The sequence below is a fragment of the Atractosteus spatula genome, chromosome 16 (assembly GCF_055471065.1).
Source record: "Atractosteus spatula isolate fAtrSpa1 chromosome 16, fAtrSpa1.hap1, whole genome shotgun sequence".
NCBI lineage: Eukaryota > Metazoa > Chordata > Actinopteri > Semionotiformes > Lepisosteidae > Atractosteus > Atractosteus spatula.
In genome coordinates, this window is record NC_142721.1 from 9473162 (window position 1) to 9497537 (window position 24376).

Here is a 24376-nt window from a genome sequence, read left to right on the forward strand (position 1 = left end):
CATTAGACCAATATTACAACAAGATATTGGTAAAGCCTTGCCTGTCTTTGACTCCTGAATTTGGAAAAATCTCCCACGTCTCCTATGGTTGTAGAGGTACTCCTGACAGAGACACAGGGGGCTAAAGTGGAGGGGCTGAAAAACATGGCATTACTGTAGGTTTCTGAAGTTGTATTCTGGTCCCCTACAAAACTAGGGTTTGTCCACTTGGCTTAGACTATCAGTGGCTACAATAGCTATTAAAGTTATACGTAAAAGATATGTTTACTTACTATTTAATGGCTTGATGTTTAGTAATTTGTTTGACAGTACAGCTATAATTGTTTACACTTATATAGTGCTTTCCTGGACACTTCACTCAAAGCGCTTTACAGGTAACGGGGACTCCCCTCCACCACCACCAATGTGCAACGCCCTGGGATTTTTAATGACCACAGAGAGTCAGGACCTCGGTTTTACGTCTCATCCAAAGGACGGCGCCTGTTTACAGTATAGGGTCCCCGTCACTATACTGGGGAATTAGGACCCACATAGACCACAGGGTGAGCGCCCCCCGTTGGCCCCACTAACACCGCTTCCAGCAGCAACCTTGGTTTTTCCCAGGAGGTCTCCCATCCATCTACTGACCAGGCTCACACACGCTTAGCTTCAGTGGGCTGCCAGTTGTGAGTTGCAGGGTGATATGGCTGCTGCTACAGCTCTCATAAAATGAGTTTTGTTTTTTTCTTTCTTAGATTTGTACAGGATGAAAATACAGCGGTCAAGCTTTAAATTTGTGTACTTTTCAGATGAGGGGGTATTACTGATGACTGATATTGTCATGACGTGATCGTGATTTTATTGAATGAACAATACCTCGTTACGAGAAAGTCCACAGTCATCATCAGAACTCGGGAATGTCCTTAGACTTTCAAGTTTTATTTTATAGGATCTTTAGTAAGAATAAATGTGAATCTGCAGTCATTATTTTAAAGTGTTTCCAATATGATTGTTGCCATTAATTCCAATTGTATAGTATTTTTCATGGCAAAGATTCAAAAAGTGCTTTACACATACTGTAGGAGAAGACTCACTTCATACACCACTGAAGTGCTGCCCACAACCGAGTGATGTACAGCAGCTATTATACGCTATCAGCCCCACTACACAGGAGATCAGGTGGAGAAGCCAGAAATACAGTAAATTTACCAATTGTATTAAAGGGGAATATTGAGGTAGGCTGGACTGTACAAGACAAGGGTGGAATTTAGCCAGGACACCAGGATTAACTCTTTTACTCTTATAAACGGTACCATGGATTTTAAGTAACCAAACAGTCAAGACCTCACTTTAACATCTTACCCAAAGGGCAGCAACTCCTATAGCATAGCAGCTCTGGTCACCATTCCACAGCACTGGATATTAATAAGTTATTTCTTGAAAATGCTATAGTTCAAAGGTCTGAAATGAATATATCTGGTGTTAAATATGTTTCCCTAGAGCACAGCACTAAATGTGTTATTTTGTCTGCACTACTAACTGAATAAATTTACTCACCTACAGTACCATGAAGTTACAGTTACAAATTTACATTGCTTGCCTAGCTTTGTTCTGTCAGTACAATTTACAGTATCTACACAAATAAATAGTTACCTGTGAATCAGTTTTGCAGTATTCACACTCCACACAGAAGCAAAATGATTTCTGAATCCTTGCAGCCTCATTAATGTCCTCCTTCATACTCTCAAAAGCATGTCTTAGCAAGGAGCACACTGTCAGTCCTAAAACAGAAGCAAACAAATATTCAGCGCTGACAATCATCTAAAAACACCCATTTCACAATCCATCCATCCATTTTTTAAACCACTTTATCCAGTACAGGAGAACAGGAGCCTGTCCCCGCAAGCAATGGGCACAAGGTGGGATATACAGTAGCATTTCAAGTTGTCACGAAAGTCTATACAGTTTGTATCTTACGTATTTCACGTGTAAGATTTCTGTGTATGATGAAAGCTTGAATATTGTGAGTGCCTTCCTGCCCCTGCACAGAAGTTGCCGATAACTAACGGTGGCTCAATCCTTTAGATTAGGGTTTAAAGGCAACCCCGCTATTGCATTTATAATCTAATCTCGGGGAAATAATGACAGTCGCTGTACAATGCAACATATTTTTAAAAAAGAAAACAAGGTTTTACCATGCTTTGTTTCTGTAATGGCGAAGACCAAGTGGCAAAAACCAAATAAGAATAACTTCAGCATTTTCTTTCCCTTTTCATTTCCATGGAGACAAACTAGCGTCCTTTTAAAGACCTCTGGGGGTAACTAGCAGCTTAAGCGCTGTGGATACTCATGCCCTGCAGAATAAAATGAACCGTTAGTTTTTCAGCTGTGGCAAGTAGGTTACAGAAGATGATACTAAATAACACACTTGATATTAGACGATTCAATCTCACCTAATTAGACCAGCCATGTGCTAAACCAACAGTTTATTTATCAGTATATTAAACAGGATTGCTTATTTTTATTTTAAAAAGGAAACAATAATAAAACTGAAATCAGAAAACTAGGCTCTTGTTGCAGCAAGTCAGAAAATTCTTTCATTACAGCAGTTTCTGTTAAGATGCAAACACCTTATAAATACAATTAATTTTCATCAGATGGTAACATTCGTCTACAGTACCTCATTAGGGTGTTGCATTCCGGGTTTAACCACCCACTAGCGCGGCAATTCTAACTGCATTTTATTTACACTTTAAAAAACAATTTATGTGAAGTATGCAACAGCGTATCTTACCTTACGAAGTACGCCGCTAGCCTGTCAGAGTTTGGGTTTCTGGTGCCTTGGTAACTGCCTGTCCCTAGTTATTTGGGAGAATGTAGTCTCCTGAGACTTTAAAGCTTTCTGAAGTTCAGTGGCACAAAGCGCATCATCGGTTTCCTACAGAGCTAAGATTAAGCTACAGTAAATGCTGTACAGCATGCATTATCTAACCAGCAATCACTTTGGAGTAAGACTGCAACATTTGTTAAAATAATTGTAGACTATGCTATATATATTTACCGTTTTCCACAACGTTGTTATGCAATGTTGTTTTATGTTTTAAAAATACTTTCAGTTCAGTGCAGCGATGTGTTCAAAAACTACAACACAGACATCAGAGCTACAATGAAGAATGATGTAATTCAGAAAAAAACAAGCTCCTCGACGTTCTGAAGTCTCCAAGCGCATTTTATTTTCAAAATTAAGCATTCGGTTTTTTTGTCACGTCTTTAGCATAAAAAAAATGAGCACGAATAAGTTTCCGTATTTTCCATCTCTGTACGATACCGCCGCCAGAAATGAAGATATCTGGACTAACCTCTTCGCGAACCGAAATGATAAAGAGCAGCCCGTAACCTCTGAGCAGGAACCGTGGCCCAGCAGCTTGGCGGTGATTAAGTATCAGCCGCTAGACTTCTACTGTCCACCGGCGGGGTCCAGTACCGCATGGAGCGAAGTGGATGATGTCTGCGAACTGGCCATTAGACTCAAGGAGATAGAGTTGCTGAACCTTGTCGGAGCAGGCTTTGATTCCAGGAGATGTAATTATTATTGTTGTTGTTGTTGTTGTTATTGTTGGATTGAATGCTTTCTGAACACTTGGTGAGAAACGTTAGGATTAACTTACCAGGTTAATGGACAGCCTCCCGGCCATAGGACGAGGAGGACAATTCACAGAAGGTAGAACCAAGTGCAAATTTCAAAGCGGACATGGGTCAGAGGAGGGACGCTTGAGGCGAATGTGAAGAGGTGTTTGAGTTCAGCACATATCGTTTCGTCATGATGGTGATTAGGTACAGCTGCGTGAGACTGAATTGTTTTTACCCCACCCCCCGGGAGTCAAATAATAAGGTCCATTTGTAGCACAATAACTTTCTATTTTTAAAATACAAATGCACAAAAAAAGAATGACAAAAGTATGTCATGCTAATAAAACTTGCACTTTGGTGAATGGCAGTTCGTCAGAAAACAGTCCAGAATACTGATGTGATGCTTTTTTTTTACCTTCCTACGAGTTAGGGACTCACCATTGTGAATGAACGTTTTCCATCATGATGCCTTTTCTCCAACAGATCTTTTCCTGAAGACCTTAAAAGACGAAAAGACGGAAGAACTTTTGGGGTGGAAAGCAGACGACACCTTAACGTGACTTGTGAACGTCCCGAACATCCGTAGTCCGTGTAAATGTCAGTTTAAAGGTTAAGTCTTGTGCCATTGATGATAACAAAGAAAATATTTTGATAATACAATTCATATCGATTTCCTGATTCATGGATACTGTATGTCCTGTTGCCTTTTTTGCACTTTAACTGTTATTACGAACAAAAAAAGATTGCACGCGTTCTATCCTATTGAAGAATGATCTTTTTGGCAAGTATAAGTGGACTCTGTGTGGACAGTGTTTTACTGATTTTGACCTCGTCACCGAAAACGTGCTTTACAGTCATGTTGATCCTGATATTAGTAGTGGTAGGTATTATTCCAGCTTCAATGCAGATAGTACTGCACCTTTGCATTTACAGTACTTACTGAAGACGATCAGTACAGTACATTGATTGCAGATATAATATATTATGTACTGATATACTACAATATTGCAAATTCCACAACGTATGCTTGAAAAAAATCTAAGAACAACAGTACATCACTCCATTACCTGAACAACACTTTTATTGGGCTTGTTTCAAGTGATTTGGTTAAAATATATTTTTATTTAGTTTTTCTTTTAATTTTTAATGCAGCACTATAATGCAAAGATGTTAATTTATACAAATGAAACTGGTCGACGGGTCTAAAGAAACGAACAGAAAAGCTACAATTTGTACGACACAGGTCATGATAGCAGTTACATATTGGCAGAAATCAGTTTTGAAACGTCTTTGATAGATATTTCTGCAGATTTGTCTCAAAAAGTAGAAGACCTTAAAACCAATACACACAAAACTATATATAAATACACTACACTTCAAGTAAATAAAATATTTCATATATCTATACACGTTTTTTATTACTAGAGGGAATGTGGGGTGGGGAAACGCTATACATTGAGATGGGCCAAAAATATATACATACAGTATATTAATATATAAATAATGATGAACTTATGAAATATGAATGATAGATGAACTAACTGAACCACAGGTGAGTTTTCTTTGTCTAATTATCTTTTGTTTCCCCTCACAAATTATATTTGATTCTTCATTGAATCTGTCTTAGGTCACATTTTAAAAGAAACCATGCTTAGTCATCAAAGATCCTAAACTAAAATTACTTTTTAAAAAGACATTCTGCAGAAGCCACAAGTAACTGCATTTCATTTTCAAAATCAAAAATTAAAATAAAGTGTACAGTAAACTATGTAACTATAAAAGGAACAGAATTGCTATCATGGGAACACCAGGCAGTTATTCTGAAGTCTGCCGACGATTCTACCTAAGCAAAAGTTCCTCATATTGGGGCTATTATAAATTTAGCTGTTAAAATATCAGATACTGGCCTTAAAATTATTCTAAGAATAGATCTTTGACATTCCAAACAAAATTAACTATTTATTTAGCAATTACAAGAACCCAAGCTTTTTTAAAGTCATACAGTAAAGGTATGTATATGTTCTGTAGCACAGGTACTTAGGAATACAAATTGATAACTCCCAGTGCTGAACTAATCATAGTAAAAAAAACTAGAAGCTCCCTTGAATATCTGTTATCATACAGCAAAATTAATGTATGACAACATGCAATAATTGCATTGATACTGCCGGTCCGGTGTTTTTGCTCTTTCAAAGAGATTCCGCATAAATATGACAAATAACCTGTCCCAACCCCCAACTCCCAACCCCCTCCGCCTAATCTAATACATACATTTATTTTATTTTAATAATAATATGAATGTTTAAAAGTTAAAGTGCATTTTTAAATTGTTTCCATTTAAGAGCTACAGTACAATCATTCACAATAAATTAAAGTTCTCACATTCACAATCTGCAGTTCGAAATTTGGAGCAGAATTAAAGTGTAAAATCTAACACCTGATCTAGCTTCTTGGAGAAGGAGAGTCCTAGACTGTTTAAACTACATACAGTACATACAAAAAAGCCCTTGTCTTGGAAATCCTGGGGTTGCATGCATCAAAGCATCCATTTTGTTTGTAAAATACATGCCAATCTATTTAAAATATATATTTTAAACATTCAGTATACTCCATCACAGAATTTATGGACTACTAAATTTCTGACCTATATCCATGATGGGAAAATTTGTAGTTATGGTGTTTTTCTTCTTACAACCATTTTATTCCTTCCACATAATATCCTCAGTCCTGAAGTATCCCCTACATTTTCAAAATAAATTTTTTAAACTAAGGGGGCCTGGGTAAGAATGCCATATAAATTTGAGACTGCATTCTTCTATTTGACATTGTAATGCATATATGGTATGAATACTGTATATTAAACTGGAATCTGAAAGTCTACAAAAATATCCAGTATCATCTAAATTATATCAGAACTCCTTAACAGCAGCATTTACCAGCATTTACAACACCTGTTCTCTTCTAAACTGAGCTGGGCCTGTGCACTGTGCACTAATTCCGGGTTTTTTCATCTGTTATGGTGATAAAGGTGGTGCTGGTTTACCAAGGAAATCTTTTCACACAAATGAATTCCAAACTTACTGCTCGTTCCTCTCAGGTAGGGTAACTACTATCAAAAAAGTAAATATATGTATACTGTATATATATTTTCTACTTTCTTTTCAAACTTAAAAAAAAAATATTGCTGTCTACAATAAGGGTGAAACAGCTGAAAATATTTCATTGTCTTTTAAAAACTAGAAAATAAACACATACAAAATATTTGTTTAATGTTGGACCAAAATACAGCTGACATCACTGCTAAAACATTAGATTTTTAGAATTTTCAAGTGTATTTAAATGTTCCAGTTTTTAATTTGTGGAAAGATTGTTATTTCAAAAGGCCTTTCTTTATCCCTTCAGGCTTGCCAAATATTCCTTAAAATTCAAAATTAATGTATAATGTACAAAATGATGCACCGACAGTAAATGTATTTTATAAGAAATTACTCAATTTCCACAAAACTGACAACTAAGTACCATGAATTTTGGAATAGATGTTATGTCTTGAGTTTCCTCATGTATAAAATGTTAAAATTACAAGTGCTCTTTATAGCATACATATCAAAAATATTAAAGAGCCTCCTACATTTAAGTAAAACCAATAAAACTGTGTGTAACATGTTGACACGGGAACAAAACTGGAAAGCAGATATCAACACTTGAGGATAATAGCCATATCTGTACAGGTGCACACCTAAAAAACATAAAATGTGAAACTGTCCCTGTTTTGACAGAAGAGGATCGTTTACTTTGCTCAGTAAAGAATTTGGTAAGTGCATACAAGTCACACAACAACAAGGCATGCACACAATAAGGGAGTTAGTTTACTGATTCCTGCAATGTTCGTCACTCAGAGTAAGCGACTAGATGAGAAATTGTCCCAGAAATGACACATCACATCTTCCAAGAGCATCCTAGACATGTTCGCCGAGATCGAGATCACCTGACTTCCCAGGCCCTTGAATTCTCTTGATGCAAGGAGACTGGTTTGTTTTTTCCATCAGTTTCACCATAAATATTAATTCTGACTAAGAGTACTTCCCCCAACAGTGTGTGAACAACCAAAATCCCTCCAAATGTTTATTGTTTTGATGGTCTTGGAAAATAATTTATTATTGATGGAGTTCTATGGCAAGACACAGTGAAGAATTTTAATTAACTGTTGATTGATGAACTGTTAAAGTGCAGCAAGTCCTGGATTCATTGCATCACTCATATAGCTGCATATCAATTTATTACACCTATGTTTTATTTATATGTATTTATATGACATATTACATATTGTTGTAATATGTGGTCTTCTGAATTTACAAACAATGTACAGGACCTATTTTAACACTATTTATTTCTAATGTCAACTTTTCTTCCCTTTTTATAAAAAAAACAAATGCTTAAAAAAATTCACATTGTAGGATGTTGCCAAAATTTGCATCTGGATCCCCCACAGCACAGATAGAATATAGTTAGAATATAATCCTGTGGCCCCAAATCTTATAATTAAGTTAATTAGGTGCAGCATTTATAAACTGCTTCTGGTTTCACAGGGATGGTTTTGTGGATGAAGACCATTTTACTCATATTTAGCGTCTTGACTTTTCGGTTGTTTTTTTTAATGAAAACCCACAACTCAGAAAAAAAATCAAAAACAGAATTCCCCAATACTGAGAAGATTAGGACTTTTTACATTTTATCGATAAAAAAGGCAAGCCCTCACATATAAAAGACCAGTAATCAGCGGTCACTACAGTCATCGGTGTCAGCGAATTAGGATGGCTGAACGAGTGACTTTTCGGAAGTCGATGGAAGGAACTACGAGTGCAAAGCGCTGAAATAAGAAATGGCCTCCACTTCTTCCCTGCACGTCCCTGCAGTGGGGGAGAAAAGAGAACTACTGCTACAAGCGCCGAGGCTCGCTAGACCTGGAACTCAAACATATCCGTCTGCTTCTTGGCCAGCTTGGCCACCTCCTCTCTTATGGCCTTGACCAGCGCGGCGGTAGAGATGTTGGTGAGCGAGGTGTCCGAAGTGTCGTTCTCCGTCAGGCTCTGCTGGGAGGCCGCAGTGGACGGCGTGGGGGGCTGCTCCAGCGAAGCAGGCACGGGGGAGGCCTGGCTGTAGTGCCGGGGGTGTCGCGGAGGACTGTTTTGGTGGTATCGGGAGTGGGGATAGGCCTCTACATAGCCTGGAAGGGGAACCTAGGAAAGAGGGCATTCCAAACGGCATACCCTCAGGTCAGAAGCCAGCACATACGGTACACAGCAGGCAACGAGCAAAAAAACAGATATTCAAGGCCAAAAATCACGACAATTCTTCTAAACTAATTATACTTATAAATAACTATAAATACTATGAATAAATTATTAAATCTTCTATTTTTGATGTGCTGACTTTAACATGTTTTACACGAATAGTCAATTGTACTAGAAACACCTCAAATGAGATATCGCTTTTTATATAAACATTAAATGACATTACAATTCTGTTACTCCGGGTTTCTTTTTAACTATTACATCAGGGGTACTTTTCCTCTGGTTGTGCATATTTTACAGACTTCCATAAATTGTTCATTTAATACCTAGCCCAACAGCGACAAACAGCCCCAATTTAAGTGTGGTGTGGAAAACCCGTCCTTAGGTTTCAAGTTGCCATGTCTTGTTTGGCGAGCAAGCTGTGCAAAACGAATGCATCAGCGACACCTCAGTTTCTGAGGGAGAGCTGGGCAAAGCTTTACAAAGCCATGGCAATGAGGGGACCTGGCTGAGCTCCCAAATGGCAGGCAGCCATGTGGGTTAAGCCTCAGGCATATGATATCTGTAGTGACAATCTGGCACTGCACAGCCATGCAACATTCTCAAGACTTTTGTCAGGGATTTTTTATTTCCAAGAGAAATTCTCCTCTTCCTATTATTATTATTATTATTATTATTATTATTATTGAAAGTTACAAAATATTAATGCTTCACTGACACGAGTAACAATTTCAAAGAATAAGTTCCTAAATTAAGGGAATTAGCCATTTAACTTAGTTTGTAGCTGCTTATCATAGTCTAGGCACGCTTTTTAAATGAAAGACTAATGGTTTTCTGCCTGATTGGGTGCCTTGCGAGAGCTTTACCACAATAAACGAAACCAAGCATTCATTTAATTTGCTTTTCCGTCATGCATCATGTCCGCCTGTCTGTGCTTTAACATCATGTCACTTTGTTGTACTTTAATCGTGTCTCACCATGATATACCAGTGCTGAGTTTTAAAAAAGGTAATGCTCACTTATAAGCTGATATGTATTTGTACAGTATATGTGTGTCTGCTTTTACAAAGATTAATAAACCGCACTTCAATTTTATCTGCCCACTAAGCTTTTCAAACAGGGTGAGACACTAAATCTATATTTATCATGAGCCATCAGTTTTTGTAGGGCACTGCAATTTACTTTCCCAAAACAGCACGAATTAGACAGCGTGCATTAAGTAAGTGTGCCAATCCAGCCGAGCAGAAAACATTCACATACAAATAAAGAAGCCTGTAAAAGAAGACCAAGATTAATGAGCACTGTAGGCCAATTTGAAGGAGGTGAAGCATTTCTACTTTAAACCACATGTACAGTAGCTGCTAAGATGTAAATGAATAATAATGAGTGATGCCTTACAGAATCAGCCCACTGATTTGGCACGTCTCCTTCAGAAGGGTATGGCATCCAAGCTTGGGTCCTGTACGGAGCGGAAGGGGTAGGGATGAAGTAGCCTGTGTATCCGGGCCTGTTTGCTGGTATGGCATAGACTGCTGGTGCTGGGTTACCTATGGAGAGCAGAAACCGGAAAACGGAGTGTAATCGCCTGTCCCACACAGAAACAGGGATAAACGGCCTGCCTCACCTCCTTGAAGCGAACTGTAAATCGACACGGTCAATGCAACCATGTCAAGTCACTGGGCAATCGAGAGGAGGAAAGGTATTTGTCTCCATTCTTGGCCCTTTTTGTTCTCATTTCCTTCTGTTTTCTTTTAAATTGATTTTCACCAACCATTGTACAACCAATGTCTGCAACCAAGTGCAAACTGATTCTACAATGATGTTGTACAAAGACGAAAAGTAATAAAATTGTCATTATAAAAAGAACAGAGAGGCAGCATGTGCGTCTGAGGTGTATTGGAGGAGAACTCACCTGAGAAATTAGAGATGGGCTGCTCCACAGAAGCTGAAGAGATCGGTGCTCGTGTGATTGGCACATAGGGGGCAGTATCGTGCTGACTCTGCTGCTCAGGGATGGACGATTCTGAAGTTCTTGTTTTTGATTCAGTATCTGATGAAGATCTGACATAAGAAGCAGCTTCAATTTTTCAGTCTCTGTTATTCGTGGCATTGGCCACGAGGGGGCGCAAGTACCTCGGAAAAAACTCGAGTGGAAGTCACGTTCTAATTGCAGAACCTTGTGCTTTTATTATCTTAATAATAATTTATATGTATTTTCTGCAAGATATTTTCACTATTTTTACACAATAGGTTAACTTTGACTACAATGAAAGAATCTGCATTCATCTGTGAGGAGTTAATGGTTTAATACCCATTGATGTACACACAAAATGATCTTCAAGGCCCGTCTAAATCACTCTCTGGACATAGCCAAAACTGAAAGCTGGGTGCAAACAAAACGAAAAAGACTAAACCGTACATTTCTGCCACAACTGCAGGCAGGTTGCTGCAGCTGGAATGGTCTAGAAATGGACTGACAGAGTCCTCCTACCGTCGCAGGGATGTCACAGCTGTAGGTCCAGTCCTGGGGGGCACAGGAGGAGGTGGGGAGCCCACAGCCATGTCAGGAAGCTGAGTGAACCTGAAAGCCTGCACAAGGGGAATAAGTACACCACAAAATGCCTCGTAAGTCTTGTTTAAACTTAAATATACAGCTCTTCATGAGTGAAAGAAACGGGGGTGGTTGAGGAACTTACAGGTCTTGGCAGACTGTACTGGTACATGTCTGAGCCATAGGCAGGCACCCACTGGACACCACTGGGCCTGTTCATGGTTCCAGGAGCGCTGGTCACCACATCAGAGTACGGGATCTGCTGCCCGGGATTGTAATGTCCCTGGTGCCGGCTGTTCGTCACATGGCCAGCAGAGACCAGGCTGAATGCCTCCTCTAGCAGCAAGTGCATTTGCTGGCGCACTTCGTCAATGGAAGGCTGGGAACTGAGGGTGGAAGTCTCTGAGTGACCTTTGACCGGTCGACCTCGGGTGTAGCTTCTGGGCCCAGCAATGCGGTCCACGTTGGTCTCTTCAATCAGCTCTGGTTCCGTCTAACAGACAGGCAAAAAGAGGTTTACTAGCAAACATTCAGTCAATGCATGAATTAGGCTTAACCCTGGTAAGAAAGATAAGAAGGTTGTCCTTAATACGAAAACAATCTTTTCTGAACTAAGCTTATGAACCACGGCAGGCTGTGGTAGCTAGCTGCACTACTTGTACATGTGCAATCATAATAAGTGAATTAAAGACCTGTAATAATGCTCACATCATTGATATTCAAAGGAATAAAATTGGTAAATGAGGACATTATTTGCTTCACCTCTTCTTGTTAAGATGCTATGGAGCAATTTTCTCTGATGTGATGTTAAATGTGATTCAACTGAATGCAACTGATTTTCATGGTTATATAGAGAGGAAATGTCACTGGAAATATTCTGTACCTCATGCATTTCAGAACTGAATAAAATGCAAAGTTACTAAAGCTGAAAAATAGGGAGGACTGACATTTTTAAGAATTGTGTTTATAGCCTGCCCAAAGGCAGCTGATATGACGCGTGGAAGAATTTCTGGTGACCTACAATAATTCCCTATTGTTTTCTCGAACACCAACCTGGAAAACCCAAGCAACCTTTATAGCATAGGAACCAGCTCAATTAATCCTTCGAGTGAGCTCTGAGGCTCTTTGAGCTCCTTAAAAGCTCTGCTTTATCAAGCGTGATGCTAACAGAATGTTTAAAAGGAATGAATTAATAACCTTCAAAAACACTAGCAATTGCAGAAAAATAATTAAAAGCTATAGAAATTAATGGAGATTTGTGCCTCTCTTTCACAGCTTAATAGGCAGAAGCCATTCATGCCCTACTTCCCAGTGTCTGTGGTAGCCTGGAGAGTAAGAGACTCACTGGAGACCTATTACAGCTGGCATCATCAGTTCTCCTGCATAACATGGACACCAGGAATGGAAGATCTGCAGTCCTCCAATTCTATGCAATATGTTTTGGTATTAAAATGGTCATAAAACAGGAAGTGTTTGTGCTTTTCATATCTATAAAAAGGAAGCTCCTATTGTTAGTATCTATGATTGTTTTGAGTGTAACTAAGTTATTCAGTTTTTACAGATAAGACTCTGCAGAATGGACAAAGGTCCTGGCACTCAAGAATCTAGCGATAAGATTCTGTGACATGGAGAGACAAAGGAATATGGTATTTGTGAGTTAAAGTATACTGTATGTGCAATGTATACTTCAGTTTCACTCCTTGCCCACTGACAACTGGTAACACTATCAACATGTCAGGAAAATACTGTATGAAACACAGTTTATTGAATGCAAACACAAAACCAAAAGGACTCAATGATAAAAATATACCGTAACAGTCATTTGGTCAATCTATCCAGCTCTTCAGTAGCCAATTGATCCAAATATCCCCTCCACCTGCTTCTTGAAAGAAGCCAGAGTATCAGTTTCAACAACATGGGCCACACTCTGCCACACTCCCACATCCCTTTGTGTCAAGAAAGGCCTCCTGTTCTCAGTTTTGAATGCACTTCCACATAGTTTCCACCCATGCCCTGCAACTCATATTCCACATCTAATTCAGAAAAGGTCCACAGGATTAACTTTTAAGAATGCTGAATACCTGAAACAGGCCACTTTGTAGTCTGTGGATTTAGAATATTCTCCTGTAGCCATAGCTATCTCCTGATCCATATTACTCACTTCAGCTTGAAACAGGAAACACACACCTATCAGTCTAAATGCAAACACCACCAAATGACAGTCATGCGTATGTGTAAAGTATTTTTCAAATTAGCATGCTGTATTCCAGACAGTACTGGATACTAATTAGCCCAGTGTCCAATTTTGCATTCAAAACTACCTTTGCTGGATACTATTTGTTGTAAAGTACTTTTGATGCATTCATTATGTTTCTCTACCACAAAGCAGTCAATTTTTACAGTCAGTCTAAAGCAGAAGGATCTTTCACTTTACCAACTCCAGATGCATACTGAAACAACTTTCAGTAGAAAGTCCTCATTTATGGCCATTTAGGTTCAAAAGCCCAGTACGTGACAGGTCACTCTTTGCGGTTTACAAGCTCAAACACTAGTACAAACGGTCTGGCACATAGGAATGCACAGAACTTTTCAGCATTCAGTCTGTAAGAGAGAGGTCAGCAACATTATATGGCGAAGGCACCTCTCAAATTGGACCCACAGACAAAAGTTAATTAAATTATCGATATTAATAACAATGGGATTGAGTGCGTGAGAGTCCCAGCACATACGTCATATCCACTGTTCCGAATCCCTCTTCTGGGCCTCTCTCTCGTCACGAGAAGGTCCATCTCAGTCCCTCCCGGACTGGGGCTGTTCAGCGACTGCCTGCTCCTGTATGCAGGGTTCTTCATTTGTGATTGTCTGAAACCAGGTCACAATGAACAAAACTATTACACCTCAATAAAAACCAGTATTACTCTTTTCTGGGAGAATAGAGTGTATATTAAAATTCCATTAATACAGCCTATGCACATTACAGTAATGTACATTCTTTTTTTAACGTTGACTGTAAGGATGTTTCAATTAAATGGATAGAAAATCCCTAACATATAGAACTATGATTATCCCTCATTTTTAATTAAGATTCCAAATTTATTAACACTTTTACCATGTGTGTATACTGCACACAGAAATGCTAAATTTCTACAATATTGACCTCAAACAAGTACTGTTATACTCATTTAGTCCTGAGCAGACTTAAATCTTTAATCCTGCACTTTAAACGGTGAAAAGTAACTTTTATGTGAGTTATTCTGTATGTACAACTGGTGAGTTGATGAAACAGTAAAACATGAACGGCTTAGTTGACTACAGGTACCACAAATGTTTTATAGTTTAAATGAAGGCCCTTTTCACTGCAAAGCAAGGTAACATGCCTTACTGTAATTGTATTTCCACTGTATTTGTGTCACCCTGGCCAGAATCTGACAACCATCTCTTAAATGTTACAACTCCCCTCCCAGGTTTTTCAGTTTGACTCTTTTATAAATGGAAAGAATGTTTGAAAACACTTCCTCAGGAGAAACAGACGACAACACCAGTGAAAATGTTACACCATTTTCGTGACCTTAAACTACATTAGCATAATATTCGGGTTAAGATATGAGAGCCACGGGCCATTAATCTCACTAAGCAGTACAGATCATGGTGTAGGCTGCTACAATTTGAAACGGATTACAAAATTACACCTCCCCTTTCTCCAATGCAATGTCTTTAAAGACAAATTCAAAGAAATGTAATGGGGAGAAGCAAAGTGTGGCCACAGTACTGTAAAGCAGAAAACGATCTGATATATTGGCAGGAAAGATTAGTTCATAGGCCAGTCAGATTTTCTATCATGATGATTTTCAAAACATTTTTCCCAACATGGAGAGTTTGGAATGAAAACCTGCAGGCACAGAGGCCCTGTTATAACATAACCTTATTCCTAGGCAGAAAAATCAATTGATTATACACTAGGACACTACAACCTGAAAAACTCTTCCAACATGCTCCAGAATGCTCTGTAGTCCAGATTTGAGTCCAATTAATCAAATTCTCCCACAGGTTTGCTCACTCTTTTAAATTTACAAAGAAGCTGAAAAGGCACGAGTGACTTTAAAACATTCTTCTAAATGTACACTCATCCCATCATTTGCCCTTTCTTACCTGTTCCTTGATTTAACGTATGTGGAGGCTATTTCTTCATCAGGGTTTAAGACTTTGTTGAGTTCTGTTTGTGCTTTTTCATACTCCTGCTTCTGCCTGTGAGTAAGGGGCTTGCTGTTGCCTTCTATTACAGGGAAGTCATAGTATCCCTTCCGTTTAGCCTTGAGACGCAATTTGTTCCTGTAGTGCTCAATGTCAGATTTCTGCTTTAAAGCCATGCTAACCTGTGCAGGGAAAACATTTCTTTAAACATCATTACCATTCAGCAACCATCAAGGGTGAAGTCTTCCAAACACCAGACACAGGTTTCTTCAGACAAGGAATGCAGATACAGTAAATGAACGGTTGAAAAATACTTTTTCAAATCACATACAGATGATTGCTTTCAGTACAAGTTTTTTTTTTTTATAGAATGTAAGAATTCTACTTTAAATTACGTATACACTTTTACTTAACCACACCTACACTGCACTTAGACAGTTGACGTACTGTACTGTATTAAGTTGCATTATTTCAAATAAACCAAAGTTTTTTAAACATTTCATACACGTTTTTAAAACACTGTATCTGATTACATTTTCCTCCCAAGTTAAGAACAATAAGAAAAAAAGAGACTAGATAAAGGTACTGTAAGTACAGTATCAATTCAGTTTCTAGTGTTACGAAATGGCATTCAGCATTAGGCGCTGTTTTTCCTAGATTTTAGGCAAAGGCCGTGCTTACCTCTCCATTTATCACCGCGGAGTCCTGGCTCCTGTCAGAGGCAGGGTGAGAGTAGCTCGGAGGTGCAGCCAAGGGTTTGATGGAGATGAGCTGCAGTGATCCAGAGGATGTGTCAAAGGGATCTGCCGAAGACCTGGACACTCGGTCAAAGAGAACTGCACCCTCCTCTTCATCACTAATTGGTGCTGAAGAGTATTACTTTTGTTCAATCAAAGACAGCCAACTCAAAACGATCGATCATGCAGCAGCACTTACAACTTGTATCTGAACAGAAAAGAACAGCAACCTTCAGAAGGTACAGTAATTAATCCTTTTTAGTTTTGTCATCCCCTTTCTTGAAAGACCTGTAATACTACTTTTAACATGGAATATCTCCAGGTCTTACTAAAGACATAAATCCTGTTATTGTTATTTGCTTTGTTATTCAAATGACCAGAAATATGTGTAAATGCAGGCATTGTGAAAAATAATCAACTATTATCAACAATAATCAACTATAAAATAATATATTCTCAAAGGAACTAAAGATCATATTTGTACATAGGAACCACATTTCAGAGAGATACTCCATTGAATGACAGCTGTTGTTATAAAACTAAAAAGGATTAGACTTTGATCTAAGTTTGTTAAAGAAAAAGCAATAGCAGCAAAGCCATCACCGGAGTAATTTGCAAATACAGCTCTGCATAGCTATTCAAAATGATATGGCTTGATGTGAAGAAAACAATGGTCAACTAAACTGTTTTCTAAAATCAAGCCTTGGCATTCCTTTTAATCAGCATATACCAAAGAAAAATTGTTGCAAGAGTTACTGGTCCTAATTATCCATTAATTTGTTTTCTGTATTAAGATAGTTGTATGCATTTTTTCACATTAAGATCCAATAGGGATCCGTATACAAAATTCAGTGTACAATGGCTCTGTCAGGAGAGCTGTGTAAAATATGCTGTTGATTAGGTTTTGGAATAACGTATTTGCTAAAAACTCTTACCGATTCTATTTTTAAATTTTACACCTGAAAAACAAAAGTTCAGCAAGTTATCTAATATAGAGCATTTGATCAGATATGGCTTATCGAGTTCAAAATCGGGAAACAGACCTTCAGTTGTAAATCTGACTGAATCACAAATTAATTTCTATGCATTTTTTTGCTTAAAATATATGACTGAATATGCAATTAGAAGGCATGGACTCTGCAGAAGCAATCGATATCAAGGGCTTTTAAACTGCCTCATGTTCGAAATATAGACATAAGCACCCAGTGTGAGTCCATCTTAATTTGCATGTTGTGCCTAAAATTTTCCACCATGTGAAACATTTGCAAAGCATGAAATTTCATTTCCCTGCCATCTGTTATGTTCATAAGCATGAATGTTTAATGAAAGCTGACCTTTCTCCTTGTATTAAGTGTGATAGAAAAAACAGATAAAGCATACCATGTTTCTTTCTGCTGAGGTTTTTACAGGTTATGGTGACATACGGGATACAGTGCCAAAAGCAAGCTAGCACAATTTGTCAGGCCACAGTATTATCCTATGTTATAAATCACAAGATAACTGCTTAACAGATACAGTAGATGAATACCTACAAAGAGATACAGTTAACTAGCAGTCCAAGTGCAGATATGAGCTATGAGTTAGGTTTGGTAGGATTGCACTCTAGCTATAATCTTGTGTTATTAAAGAGGGCATGCTATAACAATGATTGAAGACAATATGCTGCACATTGCTCTATCCCTGACATTTTTTTCAATGCAGATCTTCTTTAACTTCCTTCTTACCGTTCCTTTTTTTTGCCTCCTCTTTTGTCATTTTCTGCTGTGCTGTTACTTTCAGCACAGAGCCTCTACTGGAGTTGAGCTTTCCTGATTCGTTACTGATGAGAGAGCCATCTTCACTAGGCAGCCTGCTGCAAAGTAACCATAGCAACAAAGAGACTGTAAGTTCTTTTACATATTACCCACAGTTAATGGTTACCTCAATGACCTTCTAACACCCTAATGGATACCTGTACTAACAACGTTTGCTGGAGAAAAGCACCTTTAGCGCTCAGCAACATGAATCCTGAGGCACAGAACAATAGCTTTCCATACTTTATGAATACAGCACTCCGATTTTTCCTTATTTAATGGAATAATTTCCTTATTTAAGAAATTCACACTTTACCTTCTAAGATTATTGTTATTCTTTCTTTTCACAGCAGTTATCCTTCAAATCTACAGAACTTAAGTTTACCTTTGCCAGGCAATATACCAGCAGCTGCTATGAGTCGTATTTCTTAACTTTAAGAAATATGACTCATAAAGAAGAATGATTTGAACACCTACGGTTTGTGTATAGAACATTTTTTGTTATTATGGTTAAAGAACAAAACGGTAAATGATTGCGGTGCTCAGACAGTTTTATCTCTAATGCTAAATGATTCATTCCAGACAGCTAACACCAGAGATCAAATCACCAAAACCTAGTCATTTAAAATATTAACAGATTTTGATGTATGTGTCTGTTTCACTGGCAGTAGCTAAACAAGAATATGAATTGTAGCTATGAATATATGCATTGTTTGGCTCTTATAATCAGCACCTATATTTCAAAGATTATATACAAAGGTAAACAATTCAATTCTCCACATTACCCACAAGTCCCAGTGGTATAAAACAATGTCACAACAACACACTGTATTTGTCCTTTTCCCACTGAAGGTGTTTTCAGCTTTTTACATGAAATAAAAAAGCAAAACCAACAACATGATCAAGACAAAAACTGCAGGTTTTTTTCTGGACCTTTAATTGTGACCAAGTACTATAGGTAAAACTGCAGCACTGAAAAAACAACAAGCTGATTACTATTGTGGTACCGTAAAAAAATATTTAATTTACTTTGACAGTATTAAGGTTGGAATGTGATAACATAGCTGTTGGCCTAATCAGACACACCTTTTGTGGCAAACGAAAGAACTGAATATTTTCCCATATATTAGTTTACACCCCTAATGTTTCATTTGCATGTTTATCAGTTGTGTCTCAAAGGAAGCAACGATCTTCAAGACTGTATAATGCTGAGGTAGCTGATTATTTCCACTGATATAGAGAGAATGTGTCTCACTCCAATGATCAATGCAAATTGCATTCTGGGCAAGAAAAAATAAGAAAGCAATTGGTACTTATTTTTATTAACAAATAAGACCATTAGTCTAATGATAAAATAATTTATATTTTAGATTGGTACATTAGTACCATTTAAGCTTTTTTTCTAAAAATGCTGACAAACTGTAGACACCACAATTGAGCTATGAGAAACAACAGAAGCTACTCATCTATTACAATTCTTAAACAAATCTTTCCACAGGGAGTGAGGAAAAGTCTCAGAGGAAAGCCTGAGGTGTTTTTTTGTGTTGTAATTTCTCACTCACAGTTTTTGTTGGTTGATAATTCATAAACAACACTTAAAAATCAATGCCATCTGGTAGCCAAATAACAGCCAATTAAATACTGACTTAGCATTAGAAGAGGTTAATCAATCTACAGAAATACAGAAACTTATTCAAGTGAGTAATATCTGGACTTTGGGATTTAACCTGCAATACACATGGTGTAGAACATATGGCATAGAACATATTTTGAAAGACACTTTCATGGTTGAAAAAAATACAGAATCAATTCCATGGCCATCATACTGTACAAACTGTTCCATTATCATTCTCAATTGTATATCCCTTTTTTTGTTAATTATGCTTAAAGTTTTTAACTTACTTTATGCACAGTTTAAACAGAATTTGGAGGTTTATTTCAGTTTTTCATGTTAATCCTCAGAAAAGCACAGCTGTCTCTCCCTGATATAGTAAATGAGGTGTTACGTACTGGATAACTTATTCCTATAAACCTGTACAATGCAAATGAAGTTTTATCTATACATACAGAGGAGAATTTAATTGGGCACATTTTGTTCTGACATAACAAGGCATGGTATCTGTTCTCAGTTTCAAAGAGATACAGGATTCAAACCCAGCCTAGAGGTCTGCAGACCTGAAAAATTATCAAGCAGCTTAAAGTTAAAATACTCTGTGTTTACAACTTACTGTGCCTCTAAGTGTATATTAATGCATAATTCATTTGATAAAAAAGAGAAATGCCCTGATGCCCTGACTGAGGCTTGTATAAGCCAAATTGTTGAAAAATATTAATAAACCAATTACTTCTAAGTACATAAAGTGTGAATCCAGTCGCTTTTGCTACGTTTACATAATTCATTTTTGAACTACTAAAACTTTTCTTTACTCCAAAACACACATTTCACATTTTCTAAAGAAAAGTATAACAGTAGTCCTTTAACAAGAAAAAACGAGTGAGGATGTTTTGTATTGTTATGCTAAACTATAGATGAGGACCAGATAAATAACTTCGTTGTATGTCTTGCGAAAACTAAAAAAGGAGTGAGATCCCTGATATCAAATGAGAAATGTCTTTATTATTGGGCTTCCAAGTGTGCAGAATACCTTAAATTGATCAAATTAGTCAAATTAGTTAAATTAGTAAAAAATAAAAATCAACATAATATTATATCCCAATTTTAGAATAGGTAACAGGATAAGTACTGTAATAAGTGTTAATGAAAGAATTTAAAAAGAAGAATAGAAAGTAAGAGAAAGGATGGAGGTGGGTGGATTAGAAAAGGCAAAAATAGTTGCTAAGTAGTACTTTTGAATTGCGAATTGATTTTTTCCAACTTGGGACACTGCAAAATATCCCAGACCCAGTGAACAGAGGACAGAGGGAAAGGTGGGGGGGTAAAGTACCCAACTGGTAAGGATGGCTAAAGTAGTTGGGAAAACAATGCAATTCAGATGGCAATTCAGAGATGAGGACACCACCAGGTGCTCCTCCAAACTCTGTGCTTAATGGTTATTGCTCAAGCTTGAACTGAAAGATGTGCAGGAGAGCACGTTTTTACACCTGTCACAGGCGTTACCAATAAACCCCTGCAAAGACGTCAGGTTTTGAGGGACAAGTGAAGCAGAAACATATATCGTAACATGTTTGTTCCCTGAAGCGAGGAAGACTCCTCACACACGACGGTGGGCCTTTTTGCCAACTGCTCTTACCTCTTCCGCATGTCACTGGACAGGGTCTTTTTCGTGGTGCTTCCATCGTGTGATATCCCTCTTTCCTGGGACAGGGGTGCATCCCTGACTGGCAGAGGCAACACCACTGTTTCCTGGGTCACAGGAGGTGCTTCCTCTTCGCCACCTTGCTGCCCAAGATGTTGCTTTGCATAATCGAACCCCTGCACTGGCTGCAATGAAAAATAAGGATTGAGGTTAACAGAATATTACCATCAAATATTGGTACCAAATCTAAAAGGTGCTTTTCTGTTAAGAGGAGTATACTGTATCTTCCAACAGTGAATCAGCTGGTAAATTTCTCTAGTTCCTCTTCATAGACATTAGCAGAGAAAAAATGAAGACATCCACGTAGTGCTGTTGTAATAAGGAATTATGAATTAAAGCAAATCGAATGTGAACCAATTAAGTCAAAGGCCTTTAGGAAACTTCATTATGCCACAAAAGCGTGTATCACTTACAAAATAACTATGAATGTTTCTTGTTCACTCCAACATGTCAGAGAAACAAATAAAGTCAAAGAAGTCATCACCTTCTTTGTGTTTTTAAAATTTCTTATATGCCACTAATGTGTAACAGGTATTAACAGCACTGAGAGGTGTTGTAAGAACTAGCAGTGGTGGATACACACATCTGTGCAGTACATGTTCTGCTGTTCTCCAAGCCAAAGTCAAATTAAGCACTCTGCTAATTAAATAACAACAACATTACACTGAGCATAGTGAAGTTTATCACTAAATAGAGAATTGTTCTGATATGGTTAATTTAATTGCACATATATAACTAAATGACAGAAGTTCAAAATGTGGTTACAGTTTGCCTGCAAGAACAAAAACAGCTCTTAAATCTACAGTCAGTGCTTTTTTGAATACTGTGATTTCAAGATAATGTGAAAGAGTGAGATTTCTACAAATAAGATATGCTGGGTCACAATATAATATCACATTGGACTCCTAAGCAACATCCTCCTGTGAGTGAAATCCTGTCTAATGCTTATAAAACAAATACAGCAGAAAGGTGAGTATAATATCTCAGTAGAGGGGAGTAAACTTCAGTTTCTCAAGAGACTACTGTATGTACATTCCATCATTCTCCAAAGATGCGTATTTGCAGTCATGCAGGGCAAAAAAAGATACCAGCATTTATCCAATTCGGAATCACAAAACAAAAAGTCACAGCTACAAATTGTTTTGAGGCGTGTTTATTTCAACTGTCTTGAATAAGACTATTTAGAGCACAAAAAAATTCAATTTACATAAATAAATTGTAATGCAAAAAACAGTTCTGTCTCTGTCTTCCACAGCCTGTAAAATTAGACTTGAACTCAAAACACAATGAAGGCATGATATAGATATTTTGAAAACCTATTATGATTACTGCTGCCCTAGCTAAATCACATTAAAAATTGAAATGCTATTTTTAAACACACTGGATACTACTGCTTTGCATTTTAAAACAGGAAAAATTATTTTTTCCTTCCATGTTTTGACTGTAGTAGACCACAAAGTCCTTAATTACCAGCCCAAGTCAGCTCAGTATTCTGTTCCTGTATTCTGGAAGGGTGATATTCTACCAGACAGCTCTTGCTACAGAAAAATAAAGACGCTGCATCAACATTGAGAAAACAAACTGACCTGCTCATCCACTATGAATTGTAGAAACACCAAGGATATTGCACAGCTGGGAATTCCAGCACTATGACCCAGATGGGGGATCATCATAAAATAAAAGGATACAGACATATTCTGGATATAGTGAACTTTTTCTTAGATCTAATCACACTAATGTCTTGTTTTATAACTGGATATACAAAAATAATTTTCACAGGACTACCAAAAAAGCTATTATTTTTGGTTGTTGTATATAAATAAGATTAGGGGGTAGCTGTGTCAGCATGCATAGGCTGCAAAGGAACACGTAATACGTTTATTCCATGCTGAAAAAAAGAAGAAAGAGAACACAACGTTTCGGCCGTGGAGCCTTCTTCAGAAGATAATTTGTTTTCAAGAAAGATTAAGCTTGGAAGATAGAAGACCAACTTTAATTATACCATAATTACTGATCTTTCACCTCTGTACTGTCTGTCCCTACTTCACAGATAATGAAATGCCGTAAATTGGATAATTTCACCTCCCTTGTGGCCTCTACAGCAATGCAGCTGCTTGTCTGCTTGTTACTCTCCCTTATAGCAACAACATACAGGAGACAAGGCCTTCACCTTCTGTAAATTTTGTAAACTGTCCTTTTATTTAATTTTAATGACAATGTATTTCTATGTTCATATTCTAAAAACCTTCACAATACAGGGTGTAGTTTGATGTTTTTCTCTTTATATAAAAAATCATCAATGACAAAAGACGGGGACACCTTTGTGAATAGGAGACTAGGAGACTACTTCTTGAAACTGTGTCAGCACATCTATTCCTTATATTAACACATAAGTGCTGTACTTGAAGATAATACAGATGGCCAAAGGACACACTCATTTCAAGACATAAAATATAACATTTTTTCTGAAGCACTGGCAATAAAAATGACATATACATTCTCTCTACAAGGCACTGTATACATTAGATATATTTTCCTTAAGTCTGCTAACCTAATTTTCTTCACAGTGTGAAACAAATCTGACCTCATTTTTACGGTCTATACTACAGTATGTGCAGTGCAAGGCTACACAAACATGAGGAATTTCCATTTAATGAGGAAACACAGAAATATGAAGACTATTTGGTACTCTCTTTCAAACCAAACCTTTAGAATGCCACTACAATAATGTGTTAATTGTATTGCTGTCCACTCATGTTATGATATGCATATGATAAACTTCCATTAGCTAAAGAAATAGGTAATAAATTGCAAATGTTCTTTGGAACATTTAATAGCTTCATATCTTACTTTGATCCAAATCAAAATATTGTCATTGGAAGCTTAA

General features: G+C 37.5%; 2 protein-coding genes across 2 annotated transcripts in view; both read right to left on the bottom strand.

The window, feature by feature from the left end:
* LOC148819527 (uncharacterized) overlaps positions 1–2238 on the bottom strand; it is a 119792-nt gene extending 117554 nt beyond the window's left edge. The window contains exons 1-3 of the mRNA XM_088935092.1: positions 2175–2238; positions 1633–1760; positions 42–135 (exon numbers count right to left, since the gene is read on the bottom strand). Coding sequence (XP_088791218.1) covers positions 42–135; positions 1633–1760; positions 2175–2238 — 286 coding nt within the window. The remainder of the gene's footprint in view (positions 1–41; positions 136–1632; positions 1761–2174) is intronic.
* Positions 2239–5166: 2928 nt separating this feature from the next.
* LOC148819529 (UPF0606 protein KIAA1549L-like) overlaps positions 5167–24376 on the bottom strand; it is a 32035-nt gene continuing 12825 nt past the window's right edge. The window contains exons 10-19 of the mRNA XM_088935194.1: positions 21424–21614; positions 18104–18231; positions 16324–16508; positions 15601–15824; positions 14181–14313; positions 11597–11944; positions 11392–11489; positions 10813–10961; positions 10299–10447; positions 5167–8846 (exon numbers count right to left, since the gene is read on the bottom strand). Coding sequence (XP_088791320.1) covers positions 8565–8846; positions 10299–10447; positions 10813–10961; positions 11392–11489; positions 11597–11944; positions 14181–14313; positions 15601–15824; positions 16324–16508; positions 18104–18231; positions 21424–21614 — 1887 coding nt within the window. The 3' untranslated portion in view covers positions 5167–8564. The remainder of the gene's footprint in view (positions 8847–10298; positions 10448–10812; positions 10962–11391; positions 11490–11596; positions 11945–14180; positions 14314–15600; positions 15825–16323; positions 16509–18103; positions 18232–21423; positions 21615–24376) is intronic.